The sequence below is a fragment of the Coffea arabica genome, chromosome 5e (genome assembly GCF_036785885.1).
Source record: "Coffea arabica cultivar ET-39 chromosome 5e, Coffea Arabica ET-39 HiFi, whole genome shotgun sequence".
Classification (NCBI taxonomy): Eukaryota; Viridiplantae; Streptophyta; class Magnoliopsida; order Gentianales; family Rubiaceae; genus Coffea; species Coffea arabica.
This window is the reverse complement of record NC_092318.1, coordinates 54,488,305-54,505,802: the sequence shown is the minus strand read 5'-3', so window position 1 is coordinate 54,505,802 and position 17,498 is coordinate 54,488,305. Positions and strand designations below refer to the sequence as shown.

General features: G+C 36.0%; 2 protein-coding genes across 5 annotated transcripts; both read left to right on the top strand.

Annotated features, from left to right (window-relative positions):
* The first annotated feature begins 5,863 nt into the window (after nt 1-5,863).
* Nucleotides 5,864-8,496, top strand: LOC113687764 (transcription factor JUNGBRUNNEN 1). The gene is made up of 3 exons (XM_027205298.2): nt 5,864-6,318; nt 7,376-7,689; nt 7,854-8,496. The coding sequence occupies exons 1-3, from the start codon at nt 6,114-6,116 to the stop codon at nt 8,286-8,288; spliced, it is 954 nt and encodes a 317-aa protein (XP_027061099.1). The 5' UTR covers nt 5,864-6,113; the 3' UTR covers nt 8,289-8,496.
* Nucleotides 8,497-12,108: 3,612 nt separating this feature from the next.
* On the top strand, nt 12,109-17,201 carry LOC113688358 (uncharacterized). 4 transcript variants are annotated; one of them, XM_027206163.2, is made up of 6 exons: nt 12,109-12,273; nt 14,119-14,213; nt 14,935-15,196; nt 15,951-16,147; nt 16,336-16,523; nt 16,638-17,201. In XM_027206163.2, exons 2-6 carry the CDS (start codon nt 14,119-14,121, stop codon nt 16,922-16,924), a joined length of 1,029 nt encoding a protein of 342 aa, XP_027061964.1. In that variant the 5' UTR covers nt 12,109-12,273; the 3' UTR covers nt 16,925-17,201. The 4 variants fall into 4 exon arrangements, with proteins under 4 accessions (XP_027061964.1, XP_027061965.1, XP_027061966.1 ...); XM_027206164.2 differs by having other exon boundaries at nt 12,116-12,273; nt 14,084-14,213; XM_027206165.2 differs by having other exon boundaries at nt 12,123-12,273; nt 14,107-14,213.
* The last annotated feature ends 297 nt before the right edge of the window (nt 17,202-17,498 follow it).

Below are 17,498 nucleotides of genomic sequence, written 5' to 3'. Positions count from 1 at the left end.
TAAAACTCGTTAGCGCATAGTGAATAGTATATATAAAAGATTAATCCATTTTTTTTTTCTTTTATAAAAGATTGTCCCTTGTTAAAAAACAAAAAACACACACAACTATTCTTGGTACTCAGTTTGGACCTTAATCCAACACTCACTTTACACGGTCCAGGATATATATTAAAAGATAGAAAAGAAGGGTTTCATTTTTTTTAACATTTTGAAACTTTGTTGCCGGGTAAAACAACGAAAAAGGAAGAAAGATACCTTTGCTGCTGTGCTTATTATTAGGAGTGGTTATTACATCTATGAATGCATGTTAAACAATCTGATTTCTAGAATACGTGGCGGAGTCTAAAACTGGCTTACTTTACTTGGTAATCATCCTATGATATCTCTCTGTTTACTTGGTAATATTGATCAAAGCATTGACAAGATATTGAGAGAGAACGGTGTCGCTTTCGGTTGGATTAAAAATCCAATTAAAACCCAAGCCCGACTGGTCCGGTGGTGGTTCTGTCCCCATCGGTCTCCCATAGATCCAGTTGGGTCTCCCCGTAATTAGATTAGGATAGAGTAGGAGCAGGGATGACGATTGACAAAAAAAAAAAAAAAAAAAAAAAGACTATGGCATCATATTTAAATATATTGTATATATATAATTAATGATAGCCATTAAACTCAAAACTAAACGGAGAAAAACAAAACTGAAAAAGACTCAAAACGAGCTCCTTTAACAGAGATTACAGTCAAAAATAACCGCCAAGTCCAGCCAAGGTTGTTTCGCAGCTTCAGGGAATCAGTTGCATTGCCAACGGTGCCATCGTCGAATAAACAAATCCCAAGTTTTTTCCAATCCCTTTTGATCATCGGCTTACTTCACTTGTCTGAACACGAAATCCATAGTAATACTAGTACATTTTATGACGCAGCAGTCCGTCATTTCATTTTCTTATTCTAGAAGCAATCATTATCCAGTGTTGGTTTTAATTTTATACAAGCATGTTACGAGTTGAAACCAAGTCATAGAATGCACACGTCTTCAAATCAAACCCAAAAAAAAAAAAAAAAAGAAGGGTTATGTTTGCTCGGTCAATTTGACCATTTGAATTTGAAGTAAACCAAGCAAAAGGGGAAAAATATATGTAAGAAGAAGTCCATTTTGTGAATCTTTCCTTAGCGAAATCTACGCACCGCCGCCCATTTTATATATCTCTTAATCCATCTTCCAGAAAAGGTATACTCCATATTCAAAGCCAGAACTTTCTTCTCTTTTTTTTTTTTTTCTTCGCTATAGCATATCCCTCGCCATCTGCTAGTGACTAATTGACTTAATTGGATTATTCCTTACAATATGCTTCATTAAATATTAAGGATCTGGAAATGTAAACTCTTTTTAAAAAGAGTATCAGGTGCATTTAACTGGTGCCGTGCAGCAAAGACTTAATCTGCCTTGTCCATTCGTAAAACTTCAATTGAAAAATTTTAATACAAAAAAAAAATTTGCAAATACAACGGGGCATCTGGAAAACGTACGTACTCTCTGGCAGGCTGCCCATTTGCGATTGAGATTCTGAAGAAAAAATGAGAAATTATTAGTGGCATGGAAATTGTTCAAAGTTGAGAATGGATTGGCAAGTAAAGTGATAGACCAAGGAGTGAGTTGATTTGCCAATTGACGACGATTATTTGGACCCAGTGAGCCACCCAGCCAAATCGGGTCCCATTCTTGTTGAATTCTTGAAGCTTGTTGCCTCCTGTAAGGGCCGCAATCAGCCATTTTTGGCCCAACGGTTGAATTTTCCCTCTAGTGTCAATTAAAATGAGTGGCTGTTCAAAACTTGTAAGGGACATCAACAGCATGACTTAATTTGCTTGCCTCTTGCTTTGGCTAAATTCGCCTAGTTTACTCATAAAGTGATTGTTAATCACATCCGGTTTTACCCTTTCGCGGGCAACTTTTTTTTTTTTTGTACTTCGAAGACCCAGTCTGGTTTGATGCTCGAGTCACCGAGCCCACCGATTCAATCACTGGATTGGATCGAGTTTAATAACTATGCTTTGAAGGGGGGGTAATGTTGGTTTACATAAAATAGGCACTAGTAGTACTCTTGGTCTTCATCTCTAGCTAGCCCCGGAGGCAGAGTTCAAAGGTTACAAGAGTGGTCATGGAGACTTTCCAGTCTCTTCTTTGTTTCTCTTTGAGGGTGGGGAGGGCGTAACCGGCCGGCGACGGAACGGAAGGGATGATTAATTAACTCCTGCATTGGAAACAAATGATCGAAAGGTGAGGAGGTAATAATAATTTGTACGGAGGACAAAGCTACCAATAATTAACCAATGCACGTAAAAAGTTGTCGATTTGCATGCAGGCATGCTAGCTAGATGAGGTAGTTTCTACTACTCTTCCACAATCCAGAAATTGGTTCCAACAAAGTTGCGGTTTTCTCGCATGCACAGCTTGACTCGATCGCACAATGACTTGAAAATTGCTCAGCCTATATAATGAAAATTAAAATTCGTGGTGTCCTTTGAACATTCTCAGTCTGCCGAGACCAAAAGAAGAAAAATGTGCAGCCTTTACCATTATGTTTCAAAAGAGTAGAATTTTGGAACCAAGTGGGCTTTCAAGAGTCGTCCCCAAACACCCTCCCCCGTCTCCCCCGGGGGCCCTCCTATTTTTTTATTGACTCGTTGCACTCGATGTGACATTATGTATTAATCTTGTATGCACTGTCATCATTTGATGTATAAGAATTAAATTTTACATATATGTATTATGCATATAATGATGATAATGAGAGTGTTTGGACAGTAGATTATTTGACATAATTTTTTTGAAAAAAAAATACCATAACACATTTTTTAATGTGATGTACGCAAGATACTTAAATGGTCGGAAAATATGTTGATGATGTAATGGATAAAATTTTGCAAATAATTTACAATCGAAACCAATCAGGTCCTAGATGAAACCAAACTCGTTGGCCCATGATTTTAAAAAAGAAAAGAAAAGAATTGTAGTAGTAGTATTTAACCAAAACTTGGATAGATTCAATTTTCAAAGACCTCATAACCTAAATTATGACGTATCATAGTATGACACGATTGAATTTTTGAAGATCCGGTCTTTCCAAATGTGAATGAACTTACTTTACTGACCTAGAACTAGAAGACATATTGGGCAGCAGCAGAAGAGTCAAGGGGGACGTGGGCCACTGTCGGGCCCAAGGGTTCCACGGCCACCCAACTAGACATGCTCCATAACACTAACAATTAGGGCACTCCTCATATCTCATCATCTCATTTAAAATAGAAACAAGACCCCTACAAAAGTATATGCTTCTCTTCTTTTAGGCAACCTTTGCCCTTCAAAAAGACAAAGGTTGGAAGTATGTGAAAACGTCTAACATTCCATCCATGTGAATCTATACATGGTTCTCTCCATCTGGTGGTTCCACAAGTTAGCATAGATGATAGATGGTGTGTCGATTCACTATTGAATTCAAATTCACACATGGGATGATTTGTTTAGTATATTTAATGAGTGAATTTACATGGAAACATATTTTTAAACAAATGAACTGAATTTTTAAAAGAAAAAAAAAAAAGAGGAAGTAATATTTTGAAGTGCTGGAATAATTAGTAGAGTTGCAGGCTATTGCGGACTAAATTGACAATAATGAATCCTTTACTGGAGCGCATGAGATGCACGCTCCATGAAAACCATCAGCCAGTCAAGACTCAACACGTCAAACATGTGGTTCACAAATCAACATCTTGAGATCGTCTTTTTGACTCCTTCTCCATCCTCCTCCCCCCCCCCCCCCCCCGCCCCCCTCTTGTATAGCAGTTAGGCATACCAATGTCACCAACATTATTCTCTTGCCCGCAGCCACCGCTCTTACTGCTAAGTGCAAGTAATTCCTACTGCAAGCTTATTCTACTCCATAAGAAGATACTTAGGAAGTATAATTTCATTGTATTACTACTTTATTCTGTTCTGTCTATGTGAAAGAGGGTTGGATTAGATAGTAAGATGGGAGGAATTGTAAGTAAGAGATTTTCGTTCAGATTCTTTCACTTGCAAAAAAAAAAAAAAAACTCCTTAATTCTACTAATACGTATATAGATAGTAGTATACTTTTTACTAGATCAATCTTTTAAATATGTTTGAGACAGGAATTCTAGAAATTTCAACGCCAAGATGAACGTATTCATTTGTAATATTAAGTCATAATTAAGACAGAATGATAGAATATATAAATATGGTGATCCAAAAAGACAAAGAGCACATGTCAAAGAAGACATGTATTATTGAATTCGGGGGAGGAATAAAGAAGAAAAAGGATTAATGACCTTAGACCAACTCCAGGAAAGGAAGCTCTGTTCCTTCCTTCCCCTCCTTGGGTCAAAATATCGCGCGCTTCTGGAAGGCATCGGCCTGTCTATATCTATATCATCTACTAGAGCAGTGGCATGTATATATATATATATACTATATGTACAGTAAGGCCTTAGCTAAGCAATAGAAATTCCGAATGCAGCTGGGAACTTTCGAAGACCATACTGGTAATGGTCTGACAATACATATACAAATCAATTTTGTCGCCTGATCAAAGAAAAGACCGACTCCATCCATCCATCCATCCATCTGTGAGAGCTTGAAACTCTAATGAGAATCCAAAGACAGCAATCAACTCTTCACTGTGCTGACTTTTTACGGCAAAAAAGAAGAAAGGTCCTCAGAGACCTCGTCGTATCCCATTCCCACCACGCATTTTGACCTCTGGTTTCTGCTCTTGGCTCTTGCTTGCACCTATCCAATTCCCAACTTCATTATATTTAACCCTTTTTCATAGCAATTTACATCAAAGAGAGACCCTCTTTTATATCCTTCACCAAAAAATTAAACAAATAAATTAAATTATAACCGAGATTTAAAAAAAAAAAAAAGAAAAAAGAAAAAGAAAGAAGGAGATAAGAAATTAATGTACCTGATCGAGAGTTATAATTCAAGAGATCATTAATATTGACACTGGAATGGCATGCTACTGATCTTCTTCTCTCCATCTGGGCAGATAATTAATGCATCTAATTAATTGCACTAGTTTGATCAAAGTGTTTAGTTTAGAAAACCTTCCGAGTACGCATAGTATGGCTCCTGAATGCTGCATGCCACGGAAATATTCCCGTCCGCATAGTAGATTTATAAATGCACGGAACTGCCATTATCACTTGCATGCAAAATATTTTTGAGCTGTTCCATCATACGCACGTTTTAATGATCAATTTTAACCTTCCAACCGGAGTCACCAGTAGTTGTTGGCCCTGCTGACAAAACATTACCCGCCATAAGACTATAACTTCATCTTCTTCAAATTAAGTACGTACACAAATTTCAAAATCTTGGACTTCAATTTTAAGTTAAATTAACTACCAAATCTGAGTAATTTTTGAAACTCCGGAAATTATGCGTCATTCCATCTCATCTTTCAAGTATGGTGTCAAAACTGGTGATACTACGGAGAAATACATGGTGGGTAATGGTCATCACCACCTCGAATTTGAGAGAGCAGCTCAGCCGACAATAACTTAAAACCACAAGAGTAAGAGTGCGAGTGCGAGTATCCGGGGTCAAGCAGCAAATTTGTACTTCTACTCATTTGACCAGAATATGTGTGATCTCAGTTATTTTTAACTCCGATCTGATCATTTCTGTTTTTTTCCTTTCCTTTTTTCTTTTTGATTAGATTTGTATTGCTACATATTTTCAAGTCTTCACAATGATGGATAACTTGTGGTTTAGCACATCGTAGACTGAAGACTTCTTCAAGGAAGTAATATCACCTCCTTTCTTTCTTTGGAACAAACAAGTCAAACTCAAGACTTGACCGAGCACAGCACACCATCTGAAAAACTCTTTACGAGTTACATCACCCTTTTCTTTTCTTTGCATCTATTATATACACAACAAGAACAAGAATGTTCTTCCAATTTCCAACTTCCAACGTCAAAAGTTAACCAGCACATATAAAGTCAATACAGACAGAGGGATCAATCAAAGGAGAGCATCATATCTCTTTACTATTAATTAAAAAGGAGACCAAATTTGTAAAGAATCCATGGAAATGGAAACCATGAGCAGCATAGTGACAACAAATAGCAAAGATGAAGATGATGATGTTCCGCTTCCAGGGTTTAGGTTTCATCCTACCGATGAAGAACTTGTAGGGTTCTATCTCCGAAGGAAAGTTGGGAAGAAACCTATCAGTATTGAACTCATTAAACAGATCGACATCTACAAGTATGATCCATGGGATCTTCCAAGTAAGTCATACTACAGCTACCTACAAGATTATTTTCATATCCTTCACTTTTTCTATATATGGTATCAATAATAGTAGCTTAGGTTTTTAATTTGTTTTGGGTCTTAATTTTTCTCTTTTTTCCGGGGGTGGGGGGAGGGGGATGAGGGGGAACTTTCCGTGATCTGTATAATTTTATGCAGTTTCATAGTAGAATAATTGCCCAGCAAAACTAATAAAACTTGGCTACCTTTTGAGAAATGAAAACATAGCCGGTATTCATGCGATTATAGTATGATTTAGCTTGTAAAAGATAGTGCTTTTTTTTTTTTCCTGCTATTTTCAATATTTTCTTTCCTGTAGTATGCTTCAAAACAAATCAAGATCCAGAAGATAAATCAAAGACTGCAAGAGAATAAGGTCTTTTCAACGACCAGTTTGGTGATATCACAACTTTCGAGAGTAAAGATACATTCTCTGTAAAATGATCCCTAAAAATGAGAAGTGATCGATCACACACAAGGTAGCTCGATGTATTTGTACAGGCCAACAAGAAATGACCTCCAATAATGAGAATACATCAGATACGAAGTAGCTTGATATATTTGCACCGGCCACAAGAAATTCAAATGCCTTTTTCTTTCTTCATAATTTTTGCTTTACCTTTCGGTTTCGCCATAAAGATTGCAAAGGCTTTCACTTTGACTTAATCGACGTAGAATAATTCACTAGAGCAGAAGAAGATTGGTTTTATTTAGTCTGAGCCTCCGAGGCTCCAAGCTAGCTATTGATTTTCTCAACCGCCATTTGTTGAAGTTTCTTCTCTCTTAGTGGCAGTTCTTTAAAAATCACCAATGTCAAACAATCTTCCATTCATAGTTGAAGCTCTTGTTTTGTAGCGCTCTAGAACTTAGAAGTAGATTGTGGAAACTAAGTAGTTTGTGGAAACAATCTTCCATTCTTGTTTTGTATCCAGTTGATTCCACCGCATGCACATGCATATTCTTTCTTTCTTTATGATCCCTTGATCTTGTGCTGCTAATTAATTTACGGATAATTGTTAACTATTAAATTTTCAGAAGCGAGTAATGTGGGAGACAAGGAATGGTACTTCTTTTGCAAGAGAGGAAGAAAGTATAGGAACAGCATCAGACCGAATAGAGTGACGGGGTCCGGATTTTGGAAGGCCACTGGAATAGACAGACCTATTTACTCCGCCGGTGGAGAAGGTCGTGACTGTATTGGTCTCAAGAAGTCGCTGGTCTACTATCGTGGAAGTGCAGGAAAAGGCACCAAAACTGATTGGATGATGCATGAGTTTCGCCTTCCAGCTGAACATGACAATATCAAAAGCACCAAGCACATTGATGCTAAAAACATTGCTCAAGAAGCTGTAAGAACCTACCTGGCTTGCTTGCTACTGATCATGATCTCATTACAACTAATGGAATTTCATCATACTAGTACTAATAAATTCACTTTAGTTGCATTTTTATCTATACAGTGTTGTGTTCGTTGTAATATATACTAATATCATGGGATTTAAAAACTATGCAGGAAGTATGGACCTTGTGTCGAATATTCAAGCGCAATGTTTCGTATAGGAAGTGCACGCCCGACTGGAAAGAAATATCCGGCAAGCGACTGAACAATGCAGTCGATGCAAGCTCCAAAACATGCAGCATGGAGTTTGATAATGTTAGGCAAAGTTACATTAGCTTCAGTGCTAACGTTGCTCCAGCAATTACAAGACAGAATGACAAGAAACCCTTGATCAATAATAATAATAATAGTGTTCACGGGCTTGGCCACGTTGATATTACAAATCAGCTGCTGATGAGCCAGTTAAGCTCATTTTCTCAAGCTCCATCCTCAACTACTGCATCTTATGCAAGCTTTGCCAGTTCAGACGCGACGGATTTCTTGAAACATGGCGACTGGGATGAGCTGAGGTCAATGGTGGAATTTGGTGCCGGTCCAACGTTTTTCTAATTGCTATTCGCTTTGAAGATTAGTAACAGTACCCTAAATTGCCTTGTGACCTAAACTAAAAGTAATATAATAATGCTCGGCATTTATATATATGTTATGTAGAAATTAATTAATGTTTGAGTCTATAATCCCCCCCCCCTAGCTACTTTGATGTACAAATACTGATCTATTTAACCTTGATGGTATCCCAGCCCCTTCAGTTTTAGAACTTGATTAGCAGCCTGAAGTTATGTTTTATGTCCTTTTCTTTTCTGTGGATTTTGTGTGGTTGGTTTCATTTTAATTTTTAACTAATGTATGTCAGAAATCAGCCGGCAAAAGTATTGGTGTGCCTGGCTTGAATTGGTTTCTGGATACTTGTCCAACTCTCAACCTGACCTTTCCTTTCCTTGGACTTCTTCAAGCCTACGTACGTTACTAGAACATTTATTGGCGTTATGAACTTAAATCCAAACCGAGTCTACAAATCATTCACCATAATACACCTTCTACACAAGTATCAATCCAATGATTACCACGATTTCTCTTGCATAATAATTTATTTATGAACTGAAAGCGGTAATGAACAATTTCTCTATAGAAGGATGGTTGTCACTAGAACTCTCCCTCTTTTGATACTTAATTAGTACAAAAAGAAATTTGCCAGAGCATGATACAAAAACTAGTTAACTGAATTTGGGTGCATTTATTGATTGCACGCATCAACTACCAAAAAGAATTAATGGTACATCAATTACAACTTTTATTGGAAAATAAATTGTGTATGCAGACGTTCATATTCAATATTTGGACGGGTTCAAAATAATGTGATGATATGATCTGCGCATGCTATGAGCCTTCAAAATCGATCATCTGTCTACGAGACTGGTCTGTCTTAAAATTCTCCATATATACATGCTTGACTTACATGAACGCTTGAAGCTTTGTTTTCATTTTATACCCAATTAATTAAGGTCGTTGTGATCAGTACGTATTTACAATTACAGAGATAAAGAAGTCAGTTATTAATAGAACACGACAAGTCATGTTCAGAATATATATGTGCAAGTAGATGAAGAGCATAGTATCTAGAAAGGAGGACTAAATCAAATCGAACCCTTCACATGTATTAAGTCCATATCTTTGATGCATGCATTGATCTCTTGTGCTGTTAGTAGAGGTGGCAAAATGGGCGGGATTTGATTGGGTTTGAGATGGAACCGAATCATATGGGTTTGGATCCAACCTTACCCATATGTGTTTTGGGACTAACTTGGGCGAGATCACTTTGGGATGGGTTTAGATTGATCCCGCCCAATACTCAAATCTATTTTCTACATATTTTTTTTCCTTTAATTCATTTTTTATTTTTTATATAAATTTAATATTTTTGATTTATTAAATTTCTTTTAGTTTTATTAAATAAACATGCAAGTGCTTTATACTCAGGATTCCCACCAAAAATTGGATTAACAAATAAAGGAAAAAATATATATACAGCCATATTCCAACATACATCAAGATGGTCAAGGTACTTAGGGTGTTGAATATTTATCCTCATCATTGTCCAAAGATGACAGGTCTAAACTGACTGAAATGCTGGAAATTCTTGTGGATAATGACTAGGAAGACTACTAGATTATATTCGTTGGTATGACTATAAAAATTGTTAAAGATAATTTTTGAATCTAAGACTCTGTTTGGATTGGCTATTTTTCAAAAAATAAGTTTTTCAAATACAATATTACAGTAATATACAATAACTCAAAAAATATCCCATCCATATTAGTATATCAAATATTTCAAAAAAAAATTTTATAGTAAAAATTTTTCATATACACTACTACAATAAAATATTTCAAAAACACCCCCCAAAAATAACTAATCCAAACGGAGCCCTTGCTATTTGAGCCCAATGGGTACCCAAGTATTTCCCAAGATTTCCCATTAATTAATGGATACAATTGAGATTTGTCCCATTTTAAATCCAATATCAAATTTCAGTACCCATCCCGCCCAAAGTCCCCATGGGCATGGGTAACCCATTGGGACTTGGGACAAATTGCCACCTCTAGCTGTTAGTATGTTGATGACTTTGCAGCTTTAGGTTGAAACTTATACAACGTTTGAAATTAGCTAGTACCGTTTGACTGTCCAATGTAATGTGTTTGGATGGAGTATTATTATTTGAAAAAATATGCTTTATTTATATCATAAATATATTTTCAAATCGATTTTTTATTTTTGTAACTACATTTTAATGTTACTTGCATCACATCAAAAAGTATTATAGTATTAATTTAACAAATTAATTTAAATAATATTCAATCCAAATAGTGGATTTAGTTGGAGTTTGTATATATTGCAATCGAGCTAGTGAGATATTGGTCTAGAAAACTACATATGAATTTCTTCCAAGTATATCGCGGGTTCCTTGTAATTTTATAAAAACAAAAAAAAATTGCATGTCACTTTTAAAAACTGGTATTGGTCTAGAAAACTACATATGAATTTCTTCCAAGTGTATCGCGGGTTCCTTGTAATTTTATAAAAACAAAAAAAAAAAATTGCATGTCACTTTTAAAAACTGGTATTTTGTATTTCTTTTCAAACTCTGGACTCCATATATTTAATTTTTAGCTATAATTAACTTTTACTTTCAAAGGTTTACAAACTTAAATACTAGAATCAAAGTTGCAATTTTCAGATTCCAAGTGTGAATTTGGACTTAGGGCTTATTATCTTGAATAATTTTTCTTTCTTAACTAAATATGTAAACTGATAGTTTCTTCCTGCTAATCTCCGGTTCTAACCACTCAAAGAGAAAAAAGAACGAATACAGTCTAACTAGGTTTAATGAGATAGAGAGAGAGATGGTTTCTTTAGAGTTTATAGGTGAAGTTTCGCATTATATCGTCTCTTCTTTGATCATTGGAAATTGACTGGACCCTTGTCTCGTTAGTCAAAATATTTGAAATCCATAGCTTTGTTATGCTGCACGTGGATTGAGGGTTTTGATGAAAGATTTGAAATCTTTTTGAATTTTTTGAAGGTTTTTTTGTGCCTTTAGGTTGTTTAGAGCTATTCAGGTTTGTAATGCAATTATTATTTGAACTTACTTTGAACACTACAATAATTAGTGATTTACAAATCTAAATACTTTTCAAATAATCTACACAATCAAGAATTTCAAATACTTCGTCAAATCTCTGAATCTGAACACAACTACAACTTTCTCTTTTTGCTTCACGTGTTTCAATTTTTTGAACTTTGTGATGGTACTTCAATTATTGTAATAACACTCTAGCTCTATTCTATTTATTTTTTGCAAAAATACATGAAAGATATGGAGTTACATTATTAAAAATGGCAGTGCCTATAATATTGTGCTACTTTGTTTACTACTAATTATCCATTTGAAATTGCAGTAGGTTATTAAAAAATAATTTACTCAATAGTACTTTGAATAAAAGTACTTAGTGAGTGTTTAAGTGTGTTGTTTGGATGCATGCATATGAGTGCTTATTGCATTGGCTAATGTGAGCTTATAAATCTTGTAAACATATTAACGTATTTATAGGACAAAATGATTAGATATTATGTTTTATTCTTTAAAACACAGAAACTATTCTAAAACACCAAATTTAATTTTTTTTGTTAAAAGTGCTTTTTAACACTAAAAGAAATTTATGGGATAATATTATAATTTACTTCTATCATTCAGAAGTATTTTTTTTTTAACAAAATCACCACGCTCCCAAACAGGGTCATAATACATTTGCGCCGGTTTAAATTTGGGCCACTATTTGTGGTTAACTCCTAGTATTGGATGTGATAGGTTGGTTTTTAAAACCAATACAGTAACACGGCCCATGTCTCCGTCCATACCCGTTTTCAAAATTTTTATTTTTCCCGTTAAAATTTTGCACAAGCCACAACCAGCAGAGTAATCGTTGGATGCTGCTTCGGCTTTCTGTTTTCTGGTGCCTGCATTTATCGTCGAAAGGTAATCTTTGACACCCATATCTATGTCCGGCGGTCTATTTTAGCATTTTTTTTACCGTCTGGGCTTCTCTCAAAATTGAATCCTTCCTATGGAAAATCTTCAGATTAAATTTTTTGGGCTTCTCTCAGATGAAGTGGCCCTTACTGGGATAGTTTTGGTTCATAAGATTGATATTGTATTAAATATTCGCATCTCAGTTTGTAGAAATTATTAAATTTGTCGAAGTTAGGTTATACGGAAAAGTTATCAACTTTCTTGATCTGTCGGCTGTGGCGGATTTGAGGAAACTTCTGCTAGATGCCAATTCTAGGAATTCCCAAAAAAAGGGGAAAATCAAATAAAAGAAAAGGAAAAAGCTTCTGCTTACTTCCTTTTAGGGTAGCAATATAATAATGTTGATTCTCTAAATCTCTTCCCGGGGCCTATATGTAAATTGCTGTTCGTTCTTGGAGAATTATAATAGTATCTGTATGAGCATAGAAGATAAGACTAATGTGGATGGTAGAACGGATCCGTGATTTTTATTTATATATGTTGTAAGCAGAGTGTATTAATAGCCGACCTCTTTCTTTCTCTCTGCAACAACAGTTATCTAGACAGGTCATTATGGTTGTATTGGTAGTTTTGCAGCATTACTATAATCAAATATATATTGGAGGTGGATAAGGGTTGCACTATAGGAAAAATACCTCTAACATAAAAGCCTTGTGATTATTAGCTGGAACTAAAGGCCCTTGGATTAGTTTTGGGAAGTAAAGTAAATTCATGAAGATGGTGAAGTATGGTATGGATGACAGTCGGCCTGACAGTTCTTTCCTTGGTGAGCCGGTTAAGAGATTGGGTATGTGTCATGTTGAAGAGGATATGAGCTGAAGCCAAATGTAATAGGGATGCTTGAGCTTTCTTTGCTGTTTTTGTGAATGTAATAAGGATAGTAGTTGTTTGAATATCTAAATTGAAGAACCCAATAAGCATTGATTGAATAGCACTATAGGTTGGAATTGAGCTCCCAAATGTGAGAAATTAGAAAAATGATCCAGAACCTGAAAATTTTTGAAAGTATTAAGAAAGCAAACTTAGTTGCTGTGCATGCTATTAGCATTACATTTAAGTAAGATTATAAAATTGGGACCTTCACAATGAAGCTTCTTAGCATCGATATAAGTTAGTTCATCTTGTAAAGTGTGTACTACTGATCCACTATTTCAGTTTTGGGTATAGCTTGAAAATAATTAAACTATGCAACAAGTTGGCAAGATTATGTATGTTTGTCCTATTTCATGCCTTTCAATCTTGCTTGTCTGTGGTTTTTTCTTTTCAATAGACTTAGAGTTGTGTGGATGAGGACGGGAAGTACAATTGACTTTAAAAGTGGCATGACTTTTTTAAGGTTCTATGCCTTTTTGCTGCGTTTAGGTGTTTTGACCTTTGAAATGAGGCATTGGAAGGGAACAGTATTCTAAAATTTTCAAGATAATTGGATACTTGAATTTGTTTTGATAGATGGGCTTAATAGGATATTGATAATGTCTTTTGTGCATTTTAACTTGTTTTTCTTTCTTCTTCTGTGTAAGACACTTCCAATAAGCCACAATTGTAAAGTCTCTTTGCTATATTTGTGCTCTCATGCATGCTACATGGATGAGCTTTATAGATGGCTCCTATAGTTACGTCATTTTGTTCATTAACTGAAATATGACTGGAGTGAATAACAAAAATTATCTAGGGAATCTCTACATACTGTTAAATTTCAGCTTTAAACATCTTTTAATTTGTCTGAATTTTGTCCCATCTCCTGTGTTCATATTAGAATTACTTCCTGACTTGGAGTAGTCTCTGAATCAGATGGTGGATCCTCGGTGGATCACCTTCATTATAGTGCTTCCTTGTCTTGTGGGAGTACTTGATGCTAGTGCTGGTGATGCTGACCCCTTATACAGGTAATCTTTCCCCATTTCTTATTATCGCTATGAAAATTTACATCACATAAATTTTCATTTTTTTTCTTTGATCTAAAACATCACTCCTTGCAGCTGAAGTCCTTCGAAGAGAAGTCTTTGAAATCACTTTAGTTCAAAGAAAAGTAATACCAAAAAACCCTCATCCTTGAATCCTAATTTAGAAGATAGATGTGCAGGACACTTTTTGAAAATTTTTGAAGAGTAACCTAGTCTTTTCATTAATTATTCATCCATATAATACAATTCGTTGCAAGTGTTTATGGTTCTGAAGTTGATTGAAGTGATGAAAAAAATGGTTCCACGTCATTAGTATTTTTGCGTTTTGTCCAGTTTCTTACTGGAATTAAATTTTATTGTGCTTCTTTCATCATATGGGCTTTTTTCATGTATGTCATTCACAAGCTTTGAGATGCTACAAGTTTCTGGCATGGTAGCATGTACAATGCAGTTAAAATAGGACACTGCTTTGTGTTATTATATGCATTTTCTATCTCTTTTGTTTTACCAATAAGTTAAGTCCAGTTATTTAGAAAGATGAGTGTTATTTTGTCATGCTTCCTCACGTATGGTGTGAGTTTCTCTGAGCACTTGCTAGCCTTGTCACGCTGGACTACTTTCTGCAAAATTAGAAGAATGTAGGAAATGCAATTGAAATACATATATTGAATTTCTTGAGGTGCGTTTGTTTTGAGGGATTCAGGGATTGTGTCAGAGAATGTGAAACTACAGGATGTGTCAGAGAAAGATGTTTTACAAATTGTAAATTCCTGTTGAATGGTTCTTCAATTGATGGCCCATGGTATATGCAAGAACCTCTTTTCTTGCATTGGAGACAATGGGATTGCCAAAGTGATTGCCGCTACCACTGCATGGTTGAGAGAGAAAAAGAAAGAGCAGCAGTTAATCAAGGGCCTGTCAAATATCATGGTAAATGGCCCTTCCGACGTCTCTATGGGTTTCAGGTTTGTAATATTTTGTACTTTAAGACCTAATACAACAAAAAAATCTGGAGATGGAAGGAAACTTAATTATCTTCTATATTAAATTTTGCATTTTTTAGAACATGCAATCTGCCCTCCTGAAGTATAGTTGCCTCTTGCATTTCTCTGTGAAACTGTTAATTCTACTGAATCGTTCCATTTAAGTATTGAATTGTAAGAGTTAACAGCCATATCTAAATTGCATTCAGGTACTTGATGAAATCAGTGGGACTCTTTATAAATTAATTTACAATTTTTACCCGAGTGTGTTTGGATTGTAAGTTATTTGCCCAAATATATTTGCTTACATCACCATTACAATTTCCAATACACCTTTTTATCTTCCCAATTACCTTTTTATCTCACATACATCACATCACAAAAAGTGCTACAGTAAAAATATCTCAAATAACTTACAATCCAAACACACAGGCCTGTTAACATTAGATGACAGTTATTAATCTCGGTAGTTACAGGTATGCTTAGTGCAGAACTAACCAATTTCTGAAAGCAAGTCCTGTGGTTTGTATGGATGTTTTTTAGCGACAACTTAATCTTTTCATTAATCGTGTTCCACAGCATTAGTAATTTTGAGGTTTCATAGATTTTAAGGGGGCGAGTAAATGCAATTGATTGTTCACGATGTGGATGGGAAATGAAAATATTGTTCAGAGGGAAGCTGCCCGTGACCCTTGTTTTTCTTTTTGCATCTGAATAAGTGTCTTTTGTGGTTCAGGAGCCTGTTTCTGTAGCCTTTTCTGCCCTCAACCTTGCAATGCATTTCCATGGTTGGTTGTCCTTCTTCATCCTTCTTCACTACAAGCTGCCGCTAAAGCAAGACAAGCAACCATATTATGATTTTACTGGCCTTTGGCACATCTATGCATTATTATCCATGAACTCATGGTTCTGGAGTGCTGTTTTCCACAGTCGGTGAGTGACTACTTGGGGCAGAGAGTGCATTCTCCTATTACGCATCTTAATCTCTTCATTTTCATTGGGCTGTTTGTGTCACTGACCACTGATCCTGTACAAGTTGCGCAGGAGTATTTGGTTAGCAGATACCACAGCTTTTATTGCACCAACAATTTAAGTATACATGTTGACCTGTTTATGCACAGGGATGTGGTGTTAACAGAAAGGCTGGACTACTCATCAGCAGTGGCCTTACTTGGATACTCTCTTATTTTGGCCATATTAAGAAGTTTCAACGTTAGGGATGAGGCTGGCAGAGTCATGGTTGCTGCACCTCTTCTTGCCTTCATAACCACCCATATATTGTACCTCAACAACTACAAAATGGACTATGGTATGAACCACCCGGTTTTGGTTTCCCTACCAAGTTCACCTGCATTTTGTTGCTATCAGTTTCTCTGGCTTGAAACGATTATAACTTGTTATGTTTTTTTTTTTTTCTTTTCAGGTTGGAACATGCAAGTATGCGTTGTAATGGCTGTCACTCAGCTTGTTGTCTGGGCAGTGTGGGCTGGCGTGACTCATCATCCTTCGCGCTGGAAGTTGTGGATTGTGGTTGTAGGAGGTGGTCTGGCAATGCTTCTGGAGATATATGATTTCCCTCCATACAAAGGATATGTTGATGCACATGCTCTTTGGCACGCCACAACTGTCCCTCTAACCTTCATTTGGTGGAGTTTCATCAGGGATGATGCAGAATTCCGAACATCTAACCTCATCAAGAAGGTCAAATAAGTAGAGTAGGTTTTGCAATCTGGTGTCCTTCCTAGTCATGTGAATTGGGACAGCTTGATGAGGCTTTGCTTGGATCGGTGGAACAGCATTATTCTTTCTCTGGATTCTTTTCAATTAATGTCCCTTCCACAACATGGATGGGATGCTTCGTTTCTGGATGAATATCTTGTTGCCAACTTTGTCATATATAGCAAACGGGAAGGCTGGTTGCATCTTTGTCAGTTTTGTTGGAGATGCATTACAGACTTAAAAAGCAAAAATGTTGCGTTCAATTGCCTGCCTTGGGTTTGAACCACAGTTAACTTTAGTCTTTGGCGGCCCTCTTGGTCTTGACAAAACTTGCATCTCAAGGTCTCTATCGTATAGAGCATGTCATAGATGCTGCTGCCAAATTGAGCCTTGTTTTACTACGTGACAAAAATAATAATATGATATAAAATTAGATTCACGAGGAGTGAGGGCACGAAAATACTATAGAGAGAATTGCTTTTCGGGTCTTGCAAGAAGGTATACGTAAAAGATTCAACGTAAAGGGTGGCGGTATAGCTATGCGAAACAGAGTGCAAGAAAAATA